The 20,285-nt window shown below is 33.7% G+C and overlaps 1 protein-coding gene and 1 pseudogene across 5 annotated transcripts; both read left to right on the top strand.

Moving 5' to 3' along the window:
• Positions 1–768: 768 nt before the first annotated feature.
• LOC144551993 (uncharacterized) lies at positions 769–3,662 on the top strand (annotated as a pseudogene). Its single transcript, XR_013510910.1, has 4 exons — positions 769–860; positions 968–1,859; positions 1,948–3,523; positions 3,613–3,662. The product of XR_013510910.1 is annotated as an uncharacterized LOC144551993 (transcript).
• Positions 3,663–12,804: 9,142 nt separating this feature from the next.
• On the top strand, positions 12,805–16,876 carry LOC144551262 (nuclear transcription factor Y subunit A-1-like). Of its 4 annotated transcripts, none has more exons than XM_078299159.1 (6): positions 12,805–13,120; positions 14,821–15,084; positions 15,222–15,325; positions 15,413–15,484; positions 15,556–15,720; positions 16,102–16,876. In XM_078299159.1, the coding sequence occupies exons 2-6, from the start codon at positions 14,871–14,873 to the stop codon at positions 16,351–16,353; spliced, it is 807 nt and encodes a 268-aa protein (XP_078155285.1). In that variant the 5' UTR covers positions 12,805–13,120; positions 14,821–14,870; the 3' UTR covers positions 16,354–16,876. The 4 variants fall into 4 exon arrangements, with proteins under 4 accessions (XP_078155285.1, XP_078155289.1, XP_078155288.1 ...); XM_078299163.1 differs by having other exon boundaries at positions 12,888–13,124; XM_078299162.1 differs by lacking the exon at positions 12,805–13,120 and adding an exon at positions 14,193–14,524.
• The last annotated feature ends 3,409 nt before the right edge of the window (positions 16,877–20,285 follow it).

The following is a 20,285-nucleotide window of genomic DNA, read 5'->3' as shown; positions in this document are numbered from 1 at the left end:
TTCTACCTTTCGCCTCTCTCTCTTTCACTCTTACTCTATCCACCAAAACCCTTCCTCCGCCAACACCCTGCTCTCCACTGACGCACACCTCTGTCGCTCTCCATCAAGAACTGCTGCTCTCTCTCCTCTCTCGGCGAAGCTCTTCTCTCAGCCCTCTGAAACTAGGGTTAGCTAGCGACAACCTCACGGGTTCGTTCATGGTCTTAGAAATTAGTAAGCTTTATCTCCTCTCTTTTGTTCTCTCTCTAATTTCTTAAAATTTATAGCAATTTTGTAGTTTGTTGAAACTAGGGTAAAAAAAAAAAAAAACTGAAATTGGCAACCACGGGTTAGTAAATTCCAAAAGCCAGTAAATTTAGGTTTAAATTAAATGATCCAAGTTGGAGCATTCAAAATCTGTTGGCATTCAAAATCTGTTGGCATTCAAAATTGGCAAACTGTTTCTAAAATTGGCATTCAAAATCTTAACCAAGATTCGTTGGAGCATTCAAAATTGTATAAATGAACCTCCTGCATATAGCCTTTTCTTAAGGAACGAATCTTGATCAATCTTAATCAACGAATCTTGATTAAGATTTGATTCTCTATATTGGGGGTTTCATCCAAATATTTCTAAAATTATTTTAAACATATAGCCTTTTTTTAAGGAATGTCTGACAATGTATGGTTGTAACTTTTTCCTTCAATTTAATTTGTGAGCATATCAGTTTGTTGTTCTAGTTTTGCTTAAATTTTCTTACAAGTAATTGATTCTTCACCATTTTCTATAGATTTTAGACACAACAAGGGATTTCATGTGCATGCTTTAGGAAGGGCATTGGAGGTGTGAATAAGATGGACAAGTCATGGATTCCCAGTGGGTAAGATTTCTATTTCAATTTGAATGGATGTTACATGATTTCTATTTCAATTTGAATGGATGTTTCATTAGTGCATAATCTAACACTATTTCGACAATTCTGTATAGGTATGACCCAGAAATTGCGTTTAGGATAGAGGTTAAGATTGAAGGGTTCTTCAAGAAGCAAATTGACGGTCGAAAGGATTATGTCAAGGGAAAGAAATTAAATCAGGTGGTGGATTCAGATAGATTCTCTCTGTGTGATTTGAGGAGTGATTTATTTGACAATCTATGTTGGGGGAGTTGTCAAACACCAAAGATATGGATGTTTGACAAAAATGATGGTAGAGAAGTGGAAGTAGTATCTGAGTCACAAATACCAGAGATGTTTAGGATGTTCCAAAATGAAAGAGAAATTACACTTCTTGTAGTAGTTTGTGATTTGGATGAAAGCTCAAAATGTAGTGGTACGAATTCCACTTATCCATGCACTCTGTCCCAACCGTCACCAACCATAGCACTTGGTAGTCAAACTCATATAGGGAGCTCCCAGGGATGTAATATGTCAGGTCAACCTGATCAATCTGATAACCTTGACGAATATGTGGGATTCAATGAGGAGAGCATGTATAATTCTGAAGTTGAGGGTGATCTTGCTCATGAGGGTGCTAACCATGCTATCGAGGGGTTACACGTTGATCCAGAGGAGGATAATGTGGACGAGGAGCCAACAGTAGAGGCTGTTGAGGATAATGTGCATGAGGAGCCAGCGGTAGATGATGTTGTGTAGTGAGAACCTAACATTGCATTTGACCCTGAAAATCCTAGAATAGAGGTTAATGCGTTATTTCCTGATGTCGATGCCTTCAGAAATGCATTAAGGCATTTTGCCATTAAAAATGAGTTTGAAGTCCATACATTAAAGTCGGACAAGAAAAGGTTCATAGGAAGGTGCAAACATCCTGATTGTCCTTGGAGAATTCGTGCTTCTATACTCCAAGATAACAAAACCTTTATGGTATGCATGCAAAATTTAGGTATATTTACGTGTAATTCAAATTTGTAATGTACTGGGTAATGATAAATTTGAATTTTCATAACTGCAGGTAAAGTTATTACCAGCTGAACATACATGTCCATCCACTACCATGGTTGACGGGAAGATGGCTTCTAAGTCTTGGGTTTCTGATAGGGTAGGCGATTGGTTACAAAAGCATCCCTCGGCTGGAGCAAAGGAAGTAAAGAATAAGTTAGAGGATGAGTTCCATGTCAAGGTGTCTTATAGAAAAGCTTGGTTGGGAAGGCAATGTGCTATTGATCAAATTCACGGGAAGTGGGAGGAGAGCTTCCAATTGCTGTACAATTTTAAGGCGGAGTTGGAGAAAATATGTCCCGTTAGCATTGTTGAGATAGATTGCAAAAAGGATGACAATAAGGTATTTTTTTAGCAAGATTTTTGTGGCTCTAAAACCTTTGCATAGACGGGTTTGTACAAGGTTGTAGACCATATTTAGGGGTTGATTCGACTCATTTGACGGGCAAGTGGAATGGACAACTAGCAGCTGCTGCCGGTATTGATGGGCATAATTGGTTGTTCCCAGTTGCATATGCAGTTTTTGATACAGAAACTACGGAGAATTGGACGTGGTTTATGAGTCAGTTGAGGAATGTAATAGGAACTCCGTCGGGGTTGGCTATCTCTTTGGATGCATGCAAGGGATTAGCAGCTACTATTGCAAGCGTATTTCTCGATTCGGAGCATAGGGAATGCATGAGGCATCTGATGGAGAACTTCAAAAAAAGGTACCGTGGTGATGTATTTACTACTCATATGTGGCCTGCAGCGAGGGCGTACACCATAGAAAAGTGCCAGCACCATTTGAGTGAGGTTAAGAAAGTATCACCCGAGGCTATTACATATCTCGAGAAGAATCACAAGCAATTATTGTGTAGAAGTAAGTTCTCGGAGCTATCAAAGTGTGAGTATGTCAATAATAACATATCAGAGAGCTTCAATAGTTGGATAAAAGACTTGAAGGATTTGCATATCGTTGATCTTGTTGATCAGATTAGGCAACGATTAATGATGACATTTGACAAGAGGAGGATTGTTGGTGCCAAGCTCCAAGGTGTGATTCTCCCAAGCGTGATCAAGCAATTGAATGCAAAAAGTAGGAATGTTGGGAATGTGAGCATTAGTAGAGGTGGTGATAAGTGTGTAGAAGTGAGTGGAATGGACTTGGATGGCAATGCTTGGAGACATGCGGTGGAGTTAGATAGAAAAGAGTGCACTTGTAGAGAGTGGCAGATCAGTGGAGCACCATGCATTCATGCTATTGCATTTATTTGCTTACTTCGAGGAGCTCGTATTGAGGATTATGTACACGACTATTATTCACTTCACATATTTAGAGTTGCATATGCCGAAGTGATCAGACCCATGACCGACAAATCACAATGGATCAAGCATGATCCGGGGTTCACGGTTCATCCACCCAAGACGAAAAGACCACCCGGGAGGCCTAGAAAAGAAAGGATCCATGGTTGTCTTGAGAACAAGTCCAAAAAACAACACCAATGCAAGAGATGCAAGCAGTATGGTCACCAAGAAAGAACATGCAAAGCTTCACTTCCTGGTGATACAGACGATGCCTCAATTTCTGGACCAAGCACCAACAAGAGGTATTGTTGCATTGTTTTTGGTTTTCTGAGTTTATTATGTCAATCTACTTTTCAAATAAATGATAAGCTTGATGTTTTCTTATGTGCAGGAAGAGAACAGGGAAGACTCGGATGGACACAGAGTGTTGAGAGTGCTATTTGTTGAGTAATCTTAATTTGCCTCATTTTGATGGAATAGACTTAGCAATGCTATTTGTTTACTATAACAGGGATCACAATATGAGTAATCTTAATTTGCCTCATTTTGATGGAATAGACTTAGCAATGCTATTTGTTTACTATAACAGTGACTTGTCATTTGCTATTTGTTTGCTATTAATTTGTTGCTTTTTATTCGCATTTTTTTAACTCGAATTTATAGTGATGCTGTTTTGATGAATTCAGCCTTTTGTAGATGCAATAGGAACAAATATGATCTTAGATAAATGAAATATTTGTCAAACTGAGATAGGATGCCTGCAGGAATTACCACATGCCAATTGGTTTATTTTACATTAAATAAATCTGATACGGTAGCTTTATCATTTCTTACTATTAATTTGCCTCAATTTATTTAAAATCGGATCATATTTTATTGGGTGCCTATTCGAAATGCAGAGGTGCAGAGGCAGTATTATTGTTATTTCGAGTTTTATCTTATTGGGTGCCTATTCGAGGCATTTTGATCGTTTACAATAGGAGGCAAGATAGTGAAAAGGCAGGAGACAATACGATAGCTTTATCATTTCTTACTATTAATTTGCCTCAATTTATTTAAAATCGGATCATATTTTATTGGGTGCCTATTCGAAATGCAGAGGTGCAGAGGCAGTATTATTGTTACTTCGAGTTTTATCTTATTGGGTGCCTATTCGAGGCATTTTGATCGTTTACAATAGGAGGCAAGATAGTGAAAAGGTAGGAGACAAATAAGATGTAACTTTACACATATAAGAAACGCAGTACAATGAAATCCTAACTAGATTTCAACAATATTTGCACCACCTATTCGGTCATCCAAGGCTTGAGCATCTCGGTCCATCTTTTGAAGTAAAGCTATGTAACATCACTAGAGACTTTAATATTGGTATAATTCAAAAAAGACAAATGACAAGTCACTTGCAAGGGAGAAAGATTAGATTAATGAATGGTCATGATTCAACTTAATCTAAATTAGCTTACCAAAATAATTGTAGTTAGTTCACAATTACAAGACTTCTTATGCATTTGTGCTTTTTACTCGCACTAAATCGTGGTGTTGCAAACATCCAAACATCTAACATAACAATTAAAACACAACAGATTTCAGTTACCCGCAACTATATGAATTGTGCCACCAACAACAGATTTCAGTTAGTGAGGTGTTGTCTTCTCATGGACAAGTATTGCAATTTCGTAGATCTCTGACAGGAATTTTAGCAATAGAATGGGCTGAAGTATTACATTTAATTAGTAGCACTGCATTTACGCATGCATATGATAAAATCTCTTGGCGATAGGATCCTTCTAATACGTATACTGTTAAATCTTTATATGCTCTTTTATCCTATACCGGGGTACGGACTACAACACATGAAATTTGGTGGAAATTACCAATTCCCCCCAAGATTAGGGCATTTATATGGCTGGTAGCTAACAAAAGAATCCTTACCAAAAAATCATTAAGGAAAAAAGGTTGGATCGGATCGACACAATGTCATTTTTGTTCACTTGACGAGAATGTAAATCATTTGTTTGTCACTTGCAGGTTGGCTAAAAGAATATGGGTTTGGATGGGGGAATTTCAGGAGGTGTTTCACACATGGGACTCTTTTCCGGATGTTTTAACATATATTCTTTCATTACATAGCCATCAACAAATTGCAGCTTTAATTGTATTAAGTGCAGTGTGTTGGATCCTTTGGAAACATCGCAATGATGTTTGTTTTACAGGGGCTAAATTGAAAACTAATAGGTCTCTAATTTTTCTAATCATTTCTTTGGTACATTACTGGGCAGGAAATGTGAAGGATGCTGTGGTGCAGGAGCTGAAGAACTGGATGCCTATGGATGTGGCAGAGATTCCCCTTCGTGAATGGGTGGGCCCGGCTCAGCTGAGTAGGATCGAGGATGATACCATTCCAGTGTAGAAGAACTAGAGCATAAGGACTACAATGAGTAGTAGGTGCTTCTGATACTGCGGGTCTAGCATGGTTTTTTCTAATTAGGTCAAATCTAATATTTTGTGTGCCATTCGAGGCAGGTTAGATTGTAATAGGTCAATTGGTTATTGTTTGATTTTGGTTGACTTTCTAGTATGAACTATTAAGTAGGAGGTGTTATGATGGTAGAAGGTGTTGTACAAAAACTCTTATTGCAAATGCAATGGGCTATATGCCTTTTTTTCAAAAAAAAAAATTAATTAAAACACAAAGTCTAACATAACCCTAAAATTCTAACATCCAAACATCAACGCTACTTGTATATACAATTAAAACACCGATCATCACAAAGACAATGATAGCAACGAGAAATTTGATTTGCTCCACTAATTTAACAAGGAGAGAGTTCTGTTCCTTCCATTCTCCCATCTCAACATCACATCGAGCTTCATTTCTACGAACGTCTGTTACCACATGCTCGACATCACTCTGTTGTTTCACAATTCCTAATTCGCGAAGAAATTCCTCGTACTTCTCCTCTCACATGAAGAAATTGCAACTATGATTCCACTGCAATTACACAAAAATAAAATAAAAGTTCGATTCAGAGAGGAAAACTGGTTGGAAAAGGAGAGGAAAACTTCTTAAAAAATATATAATAATGAAATTGAAATCGTAAATAAAGAAGTAAAAGCCATCAAGTAAGCATTCCCTCTCCTGCTAATATTAATCCAGATCACATATATATGCAGTCATCTTCTTAATTACAATTTCATAATTGGTATTTAAATTTTTAATCACTATTGGTGCTTTCATTTAACTGGTTGGATTGCCATGAAGATCATTTACCATGACAAGAGATTGGAGTAAATATATACAATAGTACCATAGCCCCAATCCAAGAAAACATATGGAAAAGAAGATTAAATTGCTAAAATTACATACCGTTGTGTTTTTTTGGCACTTGTAAAACACTTTGTTTCGGTTCGACGGAGTTTGGCTCATGAGCTTGATCACTTTGTGGCCATAGTTAGGGCATGGCACCATCGGAGAGGAGCGGCTTGGCTGGGCCGAAGTTGTGGAGATCTCTGAGAACGTCGTGTGATTCTCCACCAGTGGCCGATGACGATGCATGGTGGAAGGCTGGGCCGAAGTTAATCTGACTAAAAGTTTCAGAATTTAGACCTTGAAGCTGTGTATTATACCTCAAATAAGCATACATTCATAAACTACATAATCTAATAAATCATATTTTCTCCACCACGTTACAGCCAAAATTGGCAAATTACACTAAAACAAATTATTATACTTTAGTAGTATTGGACAGCACAAATGGGGCAACTTGGATCATTTAAATTGCAAAAGAAGAAGATGAAAGGAAGAGCATTTTGGATCTGACTGCAAATGATGTTCTTGGGGTTTCTTTCTTGTTTCCATCTAATTTAAACCTAAATTTACTGGCTTTTGGAATTTACTAACCCGTGGTTGCCAATTTCAGTTTTTTTTTTTTTTTTTTTTTTTTTTTTTTTTTTTATACCCAAGTTTCAACAAACTACAAAATTGCTATAAATTTTAAGAAATTAGAGAGAACAAAAGAGAGGAGATAAAGCTTACTAATTTCTAAGACCATGAACGAACCTGTGAGGTTGTCGCTAGCTAACCCTAGTTTCAGAGGGCTGAGAGAAGAGCTTTGCCGAGAGAGAGGAGAGAGAGCAGCGGTTCTTGATGGAGAGCGACGGAGGTGTGCGTCAGTGGAGAGCAGGGTGTTGGCAGAGGAAGGGTTTTGGTAGACAGAGTAAGAGTGAAAGAGAGAAAGGTGAAAGGTAGAAGGTAGAAGGCGAAAGATAGGTACTGGACAGATCCATTTTCATTTGTTCAAATGAAAAATGAAGGGTAAAATGGAAATACGAAAAAATATTTTTTATACAACACTTTTCAGTATAATTTTAAGGGAATACGTATATCAGATGTAAAAATGTGGCAATTTGGTAAATTAGATGATTTTAGGGTGGCATATAGGAAATTTTGAGTTTTGGGGTGGCAAATTGGTATTTTTCAAGTTTTGGAGTGGCATATAGAAAATTTTCCCAAATTTATTTACATTATCCTAAATAATGTTTTTTGTAATGTTGTGATGTACTTTAATTAGTTTGTTTTGGAGGTCCATGAATTATTTAAAACCTCTCGTAATTATATAGAGTAATGATGTAACTAGCTAGTTAATCATTTGTTTCGAATATTCTAATAGCACAACAAGTTCTTTATTCTAATAGAACAATGCTTCATGTGCTTAGAATCTCAATTCATGTTGGACGTCATTTATTCATGTTGAACGTACAGACCTTCCACACTTGAATGTATATTTTTAATGAATCAATCAAAAGTGACATAGTTCTGATTTAAGTACTTTAAGGTAGTTAATAGAGGGAAATTTTACAAAGTACCGTTCTTCTAAAATCCATCAAACAAAATATCCATCCTTTAAAAATATTAACAAAATATTCTTGTAGATTCCAACATTCCCTTCCCTCCCTCCCCCTTTCTCATTCCTCTCATTTACTCTAGTTGATCTCCTTCTCCCAGCTCCAACAATATTCAACAACTAAAAAAAATAAAAAAATTACCGAAATTATTTTTGGTATTCCTGTGATCTTGTTGATAAAGGGAGAGATAATCTTCCATATTTTCATGAGGACAAACGGCACATGGTTCTAAGTACCTTGCTCAGCCTTTTCGGATAGTAATTTTGTATTTGACAGCAAAAAAAAAATACAATGCAACCCAATTACCCAAATCCAAATTATATATGAACAATAAAAAAAGTTTCAAACAAGAATTTTTTTCGACTCTATCAAATCATTATATCTAACATAATGAAATTATTGAAAAAAAAAAAGAATAGCAGATGAAAAAAAAATGTATATTTTCATAAAAGAGAATTTTTTTTGTATACATGCATAATATCAATGGCTGTCAGATAGCAATGTATGTTTGAATTAAAATATCCCTATCCCTTGAGATCTGTTATGCAAAGGAATTTATCTTGGCCACTCGGTAAACTAAAAACCTGTTAATTGAGGAAAATATACTCCATTATTACTTGAACAATCTTTTGCTGGCATTACTTATTCATAGAAAACTTGTTTTAAATGAGAAGAGAAAATCACGTACATTATAATTATTTGAATATTCTTTTTTCAATTTTTGTTCTTCATACTTTGGTATAATAGACACTAGACAGTGCATGTAAGAAATAAGTTACGTACGGTTAAACTCTTCAATCTCGCCTTTGAAATGCTTAGCACCTAAAAGGACAACTACAGGTCGCCTGGCCTTGTCAAATCCCTGCATTGTATTGGTGCATTTCAATTATTGAAGTTATTTTCCGTCTTTACATCTGATTAATTTATCGCGTCTCATTCTTGTTGTGAAATGATCCTCATCAAATAATAATAGTGCACCTGACTGACCTAATAAGACATGAAAAAAATGTTGAAGACAAGCCCCAACTCAAGCACAAACATGAACAAGCTTGATTTAATTTGTTCAATATTGATCCTTCTGTTAGGTAAAAAATAATTCAATATCTTGTGTTTTAAAAGGGATTAATTGCTTCAGTAGTCTGCTTAATAATTTCAAAGGCTGGGCAAGGTACCTTGTATCCTCCATAATTTCGGTAAATATTTTTTTTAGACGTTGAAATTGGAGCTGGGAGGAGAAAAGAGGAGAGTAGATTACATGAGAGGAAGGAGAAAGAGGAAGGGAAGGGAAGGGAAAGTTAGAGCTCACAAGGTCATTTTTTATTAATAATTTTGAAGGAGGGGTATTTTGTTTGATGGATTTTAGAAGAATAGTAGTTTGTAAAATTGTCCATTAATAGAGGACAAATACGGTAATAAGCAATACACATGTATAGTTACTATAGTTATGTGTAGAGATGTGAAAATCGCTCATGACTCGTTCATTAACTTTAATGATTGAGCATGAGCAGACTCCAACTCACTAATTAAGAACTGAATTATATGAAATCATACTACATTTAATCTCAAGTAGTGTCCAACCGAATCCAACTCCAAATTAAATTAAAATTACAAAAAGATTGATAAGATTTTATCAATGCTAATAGTTTTGAATGATGTATCTATTATTATGTGAAGAAAATTTTATTATAACAGTTTGTTTTTTTTATTTTATTTATCTAGTACAATTATTTATTAATTACGTAGAAAGATACAACATTAAGACATGATGTTTGAGTTGATCAACAAAAACAAATTTAAAATAATGTGCAAATATTTTGTTTTATGTGAGTACTTATAAGACACTGTTGAAATTAATTTACTAATAATTTGTTATGCTTGAGTCTGGTTGTACAACTCAACATGTCTAGTTCTGAAACAAAAAACAAAATTCAAAATTACCTACATGCTTGATTTTTTAACGAGTCGCTTAACGAGCACGAGTCAACTTGAGCATTTATCAAGTTGAGCACGAGCATAATTGTCAACTCAGTATTGTCTTCTCAACTTGAACTGACTCGTTCATTAACTTAATAAACCGAGCACAAGCTCTAGTTATGTGACATAGTTGTGATCGATTTAACTCGCCCGAACTCATGATATCATTAACCGCCCTAGTTACGTGATATAGTTGTGATCGATTTAAGTATTTTAAGGTACTTTAATGTACTAAACCAAAGAGTTTAACGCACCAAAACCAATATTGTGTTTTAAGGTTATAAGTAAATCAAAGTGTTTTAAGGTGCTTTAAGATGATATAGAGACACTATACCGTATATACATTACTCCAAAATTAAAGTTAAGTTAAATCATCAAATTTTCAAAATTTTGACATTTTTTTATCATAACTACTTTGCTTGTTTGCTAACATAATATTAATACATAAATACAATTTACTCTTTTACTCAAAACTATTTCATCAACTTATTTTATTAATATTAAACATCAATATTTTTACTTCAATTATCAAATACATAAATGTATTAAGTAGATCGGTTTAGCTCGTCTGTTTTTTTTTTTTTTTTTTAATTTTAAGAAGCTCTCTTTTGTGGTAGATTAGCTTTATTCAATATCATGTTGCATTATTTTTTGGGATAAATACATAGGCGGCCGGTCAGATACCCAACTAACTGTTTGGTGATAAGTTAATTTAATGTATTCATTTTTCAATTAGTTAAAATAAAACAGAATGCATTAAATTAGAACGTACTGAACAATTATGTACGAATATTTTTTACTGGTGTTCAAGGGAACTAAATTTGATAATATTTTTACAATAACGATTAATAGTTTTATTAATTTATTTTATTTTAGATCATCTATATGTTTATAAAAAAGGATGACAAAATAGTTCGGTTCTGTCATATATATATATATATATATATATATATATATAGTACGGCTAACGCGCTTCCTCTAGCATATGGGCTGAAATGCTTCCGGTGGAAAGTTGAAATTTCAAAATCCAAAAAGTCGATCTGAACCGTTCATCTTCTTCTCCATATTAATATCTGCTTGGAGACCAAATTTTACATTTTTCTGAAATTTTAACTATTTATTAAGCCATTTTGAAAATCGCTGATCCAACGGTAGCTTCTGATTTTTACTGTTTGGTAAGCCACCGTTGGATCAGCAATTTTCAAAGTGGCTTAATAAATAGTAAATAATTTCAGAAAAATGTAAAATTTGGTCTCCAAGCAGATATTAATATGGAGAAGAAGATGAACGGTTCAGATCGACTTTTTTGATTTTGAAATTTCAACTTTCCACCGGAAACATTTCGGCCCATATGCTAGAGGAAGCGCGTTAGCCGTACTCTATATATATATATAGAGGAGGGTTCAAATGCACCCAAATTTTTGTGCACCCAAATGTACTCTATCATTTTTCTCTGTTTTCAAAGTCCGAATAGTCAATCCGAACCGTTAGATGCGATCTATATATTAAGATGTGCTTGGAGACCAAATTTTACATTTTTTGGAATTCTTTTACTATTTATTAAGCCACTTTGAAAATTGCTGATTTTACATTTTCTGGACCATTGGATCAGCGATTTTCAAAGTGGCTTAATAAATAGTAAAAAAATTCCAAAAAATATAAAATTTGGTCTTCAAGCACATCTTAATATATAGATCGCATCTAACGGTTCGGATTGACTATTCGGACTTTGAAAACGGAGAAGAAGGATTTGAAAAATATGATGCATTTGGGTGCACAAAAATTTGGGTGCATTTGAACCCTCCTCATATATATATATATATACCATGTCATTTTAACGGCCCGACACATTTTAGCGTCGTTTTATGTTTCTAGTGACGCTTTCTTAAAATTTTATAAGTCTGTGTGGCTTTAAGAGTCCTTTTTGACATCACTATATAGTATCTGTACTAGTACGAATTGATGTGTGTAATTGTTTTTGTTCTGATTAATGAAAATATCTAGTTACATGTTGTAAACAAAAACAAAGCAATGTTGCATATGATTCGTGTGTTGCATATGTACTCTTTTTACAATGTTGACAAATGAATTATTCGAGTTTAATTTGGTGGAGTCACAAATTCGTAGTTCGAAAATAATTCGACTATAATTTAAAAATTATTCATTCACGAATAATTTGTACACATTTTATTCATAAATAATTCAATTCGCTGAATAATTCATCGTTCAAATAATCAGTACACGTTTTATTCACAAATAAAACAATAAGCGTTTTATTCGCGAAATATATCACCGTGCTTCTCTCAACCTCTTTTACGAGTATGCTATTAGGCGACTAAACTTTGACTTTCGTGCAGTCGTCATTGCTCTCTCACTCTCTCTATAAAACTGTTTCAATTGTTGTGTGATTATCACTTTAGTTGAGTACAGGAAATTTTAACAAAGCAGTTTTTATTTTTTACTTCAAATATATAAAACTGTTGTTATTCTCAAATCTCAAGGGATAATAGAACTTGTGTTTATTAAAGTAAGTTTTTCCTGCACGAATCTTAACAAGATTAACGGTTGGTTGGGATCCGAATAACAGGTTCTTGCGCTGTATGAACTCAAAACTATGTTCAAATCTGTATTTTTATTTGGTTTTACCCTTTTACCCCTTTCTCTAAGCGTAAAATTTTGCCATGCCCGGAGTCGTCGTCGCTCTCGCTCCCTGTGTAATGATATTTTTACCTTTTTATTTTTTCCCTTTCTCCTGGGAGTAAATTTTGCCTTGCGCGCAGTCGTCATCGCTCTCTCGCTCTCTCGCTAAATTTTTTTCAATCGTTGTGACTTGTGAGGTGTGGCTGTCGCTTTAGATGAGTGCAAGAAATTTGTGGAACGAAAGAGTCGAGTGGGCCGTCTAGGGTTCTTTCTCTCTAATTGGTCTCCTTCCGATTCTCCTCGGAGCTCTCTCCCCCCTATTGGTCGCACCGCCTTCTCCCCTTTCTCTCTCCTCTCTCTCTCCTGATGCTACTTATTCAGTACGTTTCTCTTTCCTTTGATTGGTCTATTTTGTTTTTATTTTATCCCCTTCCTCAATTGGGTTTTTGCTCCGCGATCGATTCAATTTGACTGTAAACCCAGATTTTGGTGTTGGGTCTTATTAAATTAAAGTTTTGACGGGTTTATTTGTTGGTTGGTTTTTTAGATTTGAGTTTGGTGCAGCATGTAGTTTGTTGTTTTAGTTAAATTTAGTATCTACCTTTGGTATTAACTTTGTTTCCTATGTTTCTTATTTCTCTTTTAGTTGATTTAATTTTAGTTGTCTTTTGGGAAAAAACCACCAGATAGTGTTGTTTTAGGGATGGATTTCAAGTTTTGATGATCTGATTCGTTGAAAGGAACTATTTGTGATTAATTTATCGATGATTCTTGTTCAATTGACGATAATCTCCTTATTTACATTATTACTTACTCGATTTTGCTTAAACATACATATTTTGGTCATCCTGTGTGGGGTTCAGAACATAGAACCAAGTTTGATTTAATATCTGTACGCAGATTTGTCAATTAAATTTGAAACTTTTGTAGTTTAATTTATTCCTGATTAGTTCATCAGTTTTCTGATAAAGTTAAATCCCTCGTCTTCTCTGTAGAGCTTATCGCTAGAGATAAGTAACACTCTTATTAAAATAACTTTGATTTGCATGAATCCATTTTTGCTGATTAGTTGATAATTATTGCTTTCGATCACTTATTATTTAACTCTTTGGTTTGCATGAATTTGCTTTTGCTAATTCTTGTCTTTGACCTATTTTTACAAAGCTTAATTGGAATACTTATTTCTTTGTCCATTTTATTCTTATAGAGTGCATTTATGCAGGTCTTATACTAATTCTATGCTTTTTTTTTTCTAAATCAGTGGGTGTCCTGGTTACAGAGGCGGAGGGTGAAAGGAAAAAATGGGGGTCAATTGACCCCCATTTTTTTTTTTCAAATTTTTTATATTTATATATGATTTTCTATATAATTGAGAGTAAAATGACATGATACTACAAAATTGACCCCCATTTTCTGCAAAAAAAAAACTATATGATTGACTCCCATAGTCTGAAAGTCTGGCTCCGCCCCTGCCTGGTTATAGGTTTTTCCATTAGTTCCTGTGTTTCTTCTTCTTAGGTGATAACTTATAATTCTTTCCACTAATCAATGTATTTGTTGATTTTTTATATGTCTGTCTACGTACTCAAAATAAATTCAAAGGGTTATTGGTAAGTAGTTGGTTTGTTCTTTTGTTTCTCAGTGATAACATTAGACCATGCGATGATCTACGTCATGCTGCTCTTTATCACATTATTTTCCCTTATAGTTAGGAGACGCTATCATGGCAAACTCAAGTGTGATGAATTTGACAAATTTAATGGCATGAACTGCAATCTTGCATGGTGTGATTCATCTTCAATTATTTTTCTTGGATTGGTGTCATTTAAATTATTTATACTTTCTTGTTGGCATTGGCTTTTTCCTATTTATTTTGGAAAAAGTTGATTCACATTTAACAAAAACATCCACAAGTACTTAATTTTTTGTGGTCTTTAAGGTACAACCTGAACTTGATTCTCTAAATCATGCTCACTTTAATTTAATTTGACTTGAATTGTCTATTTTTATGGCTTGAAGAATTATTATTCTTTGTTTAACCATGTTTTTTATAATTTTCTTTGATAATTATTAAATGCAGGTTGATATCTTCAGAAGCTATTTGAAAAAAGAAAGAAAAAGAATATAAACATGGAAACAAACCTTAAGGGAGGTGATGTGGGGTCACAACAAGCTGCCACCTTGCCTCCAGCTATAATGGTCCAGCCGTGGTGGCGGGGCCCAGTTTTTGGTGCAATGCCACCATCCGTTATCCTACCAGAGAATATGTCGGGTTCTAAAGAAACCGGAGACAGCTCACAAGGAGATGCTAATAGTGAGAATGAAAATTCAGCAAAAGAGAAAGGTAAGAACTTCAGGTCTTGTTTAAACAATGAAGTGACAAAAGATAAAGACTTAATTACATGCAACCAAGAAGTTTAGTAGGGATAGGTCAAGATATGTAATAACACCGTTTACTGACAAGTTATGTTGTTTTTTTAGATGGGAGTGACACTCACCAGCTACCAGCTGTCACGTCAGTCATGGCTCCCGTCATGCCAGATTACCTAACACCCCCAACCCAACTTGAGCTCGGCCAATCTATTGTACCATCTATTTTCCCTTTGATGATATATTATTCTATTTCTTCTTATTGTATATCATAGTAATATTTTCCTTGTACATTAATTCAGGCTTGTGCAACATATCCGTTCTCTGACCCATATTTTGCTGGGATGGTTGCCCCTTTTGGAGCTCAGGCTATGGTATGTCATTTGATATTACAATGTATAGCTTTAATGCCATAACTTATGACTAATTCACAATTTGTGCTCAGGCACCTTACCAGATGCCAGGAATGCCGCAGAGTCGCATGCCGTTGCCTCTGGAGATGGCTGAAGAGCCTGTTTATGTGAATGCAAAACAATATCATGGCATCCTGAGGCGAAGGCAATCTCGTGCCAAGGCTGAGCTTGAGAAGAAAGTTATCAAGTCTCGAAAGGTATTTCTAGATAAACTTCTTTATTAGCACTTGTTATTTTTCTTATTCTATTGTAGTAGTGTATGTTTTTTAAACATTCCAGACAGTTTAGGGCCCTGAATTCAGTTGTACTTCTCAACATCCAAGGCTGTCAAAAACGTCCTCAACTCCTCTTATAGTCCCGTTCTATGTATTTTTTTTTTTTGCCTCTTAGCCTTTTCTTTCCCATAAAAACATAAAAAACATGTCTCCGAGAGATTGTGAATTATTGGAAGGATAAGCAGAAATTTGACATTGTTGTCCCTTACCATTGCATTTAATCTTCTTGCTTTTTGGTAAGTGCTTTGTTGGTTGATTATGAGTGACATGACATGACATGTTACTACTCCTATACATATGTAGCCATATCTGCACGAATCGCGACATCAGCATGCAATGCGCCGAGCAAGAGGCACTGGAGGGCGCTTCCTTAACACAAAGAAAAGTGATAGCGGGCCCGAACCCCCAACCACCAACTCTGACAATAACAATGCATGTCTAAACTCAGGCGGTCAATCGACCGGCCAATCACCTTCCTTGCAAGAACCGCAAAGTTGTACCAACCCCTCTATGATGGGTCGGCCGCCTAATAGTAGAGCAGTAGCCACACAGTGACATATCCTCCTTATTTAGCTACTGCCTCTGTACATTATGCCTTTTTTCCCTTTGTTTTGTTTCTTTCTAATATAAGGATATATTATTATGATAAAAGGGAAATAATGAGGCAGAGGGGTGAATTTAGGAGGTGTGGCTGGTTGGTCTCTGTTCTCAGGCAATTCATTCTTGGCTTTTATTGTTTCGCTTATTGTCTTTGCATTTCTTTTCTTTGTTGTGTTTATGGTTACTAGGTGGTGTTGAGAGCGAGGTTGTGGGAGGGATATAGAGGGATTCATTAGGGGCCTCAACACCATCTTATGTAGTGATTTGTGAAAATGTTGTAACAAATGGTGATTTGGATAGGTGAACTTTTTTGTTTCCTGCTTATCAGGTGAACTGCAGATTTTCAGCATTTTACTTTTCTTCATATTATGTACTGAAAAGGGGATGTTATGTGGTTGTGAACCTCCTGGAATTTGTTAACTCAAAATGTTTTTCTGATTTCAGCAAGGGAAATGCTTTTGCTGGTACTTTTTTTTCACTTTTTTGTTCAGTGTCACTTCATTCAACATTTAAATGGTTGAGGTAAGTTTAATCAGATGGATCCGGTCTAAAAAGTTGCAGATCAAACATTTAAATGGTTAAGGAGGTAAGTTTAATCCGATGGATCCGGTCTAAAAAGTTGCAGATCAAACATTTAAATGGCTAGGTTGTATTGACTTTTGTTTAATCCAATAATTAAAATTTGAGTACGAACTTTGTAAACAAAGTTGTGTAAAACTAATACGAGTAGAACTAGGGTGTTCTTACACTTTGGTGAGCTTAACTCTAAAACCTATCAAATCGGTTTCAAATAACGAATCCGAATTGTTGGAACCCGCCTACCTTACGAGTGATGCGTCTACATGTGAAAATTTTAAACATTCGAATTAATTTAGTATAAAGTCAATCGGTCAAAATTAGAAGGTTAATAAATTAATTTTAGTGCATTCATTTTTTGAATGTTTTTTGACCGCTTGACTTTATACGAAATTAATTCGAATGTTTAAAATTTTCACATGTAGACGCATCACTCGTAAGGTAGACAGATTTCAACGGTTCGGATTCATCATTTGAAACCGATTTGTTTGGAGTTAAGCTCACCAAACACATTAAATTTTAATTTTTTTTAGTTAAAGTTTTTTTTTATGTTTGTCATTAAAATATGTTATATATTTCTATTTGGTATAACATATTCTTACTATATTTTATAACTAGGTTTTTTTTTATTTTTAATCAACCTGACCAATTCACCCTGTTTGCATCTCTAATAAGTAACAACTCATTTAATAAATTGGCAAACTTAACTGTCAGGTTTAATATCCACGATTTTTTAGTTGACTGAACCTACCATGTTAAAATCTGAGATTCATATTAATTTTATGATATCCTGTGTTTTTATAGTTAAATATGAAGTCGACTTTTCTAATTTAATTGATTATAATAATTCTTCAACCGTATTTTGAACTTGTGATATTTACGTTATTATATGATATCCGGCGTTACTAATCCCTGATCTTGTCTCTCAGATTTGTCTTACGCTTCCGTTCTATACTCTTTCAACGAGATATTTTCATTCATTTATTATTTTTGTCTGAACTTGCAGGAAGATACTCGCGAATTAGTATAAACACAAACATTTATCACAAGTAATGGAAAATGCAAGTCTGAACACCAAAACAAATATGACATTTATATAAATGACACAGCATATAATTTTATGACAATTTAAATATATGATGGCGGGAGCATGTGTTGCGCACAGGAACAAACAATGGGCACCGGCGGCGAGTTCGGATCTTCTGAATTACCTTTTGTTTTGAGTTCTCTTTTTGGAATGTACAAGTACCAAACCAATAATCAGTCCATGTACCTAATTATCATATATAGTAAATAGCTGGAATAATAAACAAATCAAACAGACTAATTTTTCTTGCACTCTAATAAGGTATGTTTGAATTGTGCAAGAATTAGTGCAAGAATAACGAATTTTAAATTAGTTGAGAATAAGCTAACCCAAATAGTTTGAAAATAGCACTAACTTTGAATTATTCAGATTAGTAAAAATATCGTTTGGATTGTATATTTGAAATAACAATGAAGAGAATAAATAATTCATAGATTAAACTAATATTATAGAAGCATGATAATTGTAGGTCAAAAAAAATCTCCGAGCGTGTCCTCAAGTAGTTTAACAGAAAAAACTTTCAATATTATCTAACTTTCATTTCCAGCACTAATATCCAAATATTTAAAGCTATTTTTATATGATTCAAATCAGCTAAAATCTGATATCATCAACAGTAACTCTGAAATCTCTGGAATCCCAAATCCAACCGTTGAACCATTTCGAGATGTGTGCACAAAAAAACCAACTGTTTCGAGATGCGTGCACGGAAAAAGTTGGACGGCTGGATTAGGGATTTCAGGAATTTCAGGGGTACTGTTCATGGATCTCATATTTCAGCTGATTTGAATCCCTATTTATAACATTTTAAAATGTTACTTGCAAGCATTTAAATCTCTATCTGAAATCATTAAAATTCTTTTTAACTTTTAACTTCTAACTACTTTTGTCTTTAAGTCAAAAGAGGAAAGATTCATTTCACTCACTTTTTTTCTCTCTTATCATTCTCGTCCATTTTTCCGATGATTCATGAGGAATTTTGCGAATTTAAAAATACAAATATTTTTTTACTCGATTTTCTCTTTCAAATAAGATCCATGAAAAATAACTTTCGAGTTATATTTGCGTCGTTTTGTTTTACCACTTTAAATCTCTTTGACTTTCAGTTTTTTAATTTTGCTTCAAAACAATTTAAACCTCTATTTACAAGTCTTAAATCTGTCGTATAAACCTCAACAATAACACTGCATGTACAAAGTTCATGTACAAAACATATAAATCTCATGTATAAAGCCTTAAAAATTTAATGGTTGTAGACTGAGATTTAAAAACTTGAAAATGTAAAGTGCTCATGAGTTTTACTTAAAAAAAAACAAATGACTTCAAAATTACTCAAAAGAATTTTTTCATGAATCTTATTTGAAAGATAAAATTGAATAGAAAATGTTCGTATTTTTAGATTCGTAAAATTCATCATGGACCGTTGAAAAAAAGAATTAGAATGATTAGAGAAAAAAAAAGAGTGGGTGAAAAAAATCTTTCTTTTTTTTACTTGAAGACAAAAGTAGTTAAGAGTTAAAACTATCTAGAAATGCTTTTAAATAGAGGTTTAAATGCTTGCGAGTAATATTTTAAAAAATTATAAATATAGCTTTAAATGTTTGGATATTAGGACTGAAAATGAAAGTTAGACAATATTGGAAGGATTTTTCTATTAAACTACTTGGGGGATGCGCTTGGGTATGATGGCTCGGAGGATCAGAATATTTCTCTATATTTAATACTAATCTAATATTTAAAGTAATATTATATTACATTTAATATTGAAATTAATATTATATTATATTTAATATTTAAACTAACATTATATTATATTTAATATCATATTTTATTTAACACTAATCTAATTTAATATATAAACTAATATTATATTACATTCAACACTTAACATTTACGCTAATATTATATTACATTAAAATTTTAATTAATATTATATTATATTTAATATTTAAATTAATAGTTTATTTAATAGTAATCTAATCTAATATTATATTTAATACTATTCTAATATTTAAATTAATATTATATTACATTTAACATTTAAACTAATATTATATTATATTTAATCTAATATTTTATTTAATACTAATCTAATACTAAACTAATATTTATATTACATTTAATATTTCAACTAATATTTTATTTAATACTAATCTAATATATGTTCATTTAATACTAATCTAATATTATGTTTATTTAATACTAATTTAATATTTAAACTAAC

Source organism: Carex rostrata, chromosome 3 (assembly GCF_964058835.1).
Source record: "Carex rostrata chromosome 3, lpCarRost1.2, whole genome shotgun sequence".
Taxonomy (NCBI): domain Eukaryota; kingdom Viridiplantae; phylum Streptophyta; class Magnoliopsida; order Poales; family Cyperaceae; genus Carex; species Carex rostrata.
Note: the sequence above shows the minus strand (reverse complement) of the source record. Positions and strands in the feature narration are given on the sequence as shown.

Excerpts from the sequence above, each read along its gene's own strand:
- LOC144551262 (XM_078299159.1), top strand. The coding sequence starts at position 14,871 with ATGGAAACAAACCTTAAGGGAGGTGATGTGGGGTCACAACAAGCTGCC. Across the intron at positions 15,326-15,412 it reads TTGAGCTCGGCCAATCTATT|GCTTGTGCAACATATCCGTT; the intron begins GTACCATCTATT and ends ACATTAATTCAG. Across the intron at positions 15,485-15,555 it reads CTTTTGGAGCTCAGGCTATG|GCACCTTACCAGATGCCAGG; the intron begins GTATGTCATTTG and ends ATTTGTGCTCAG.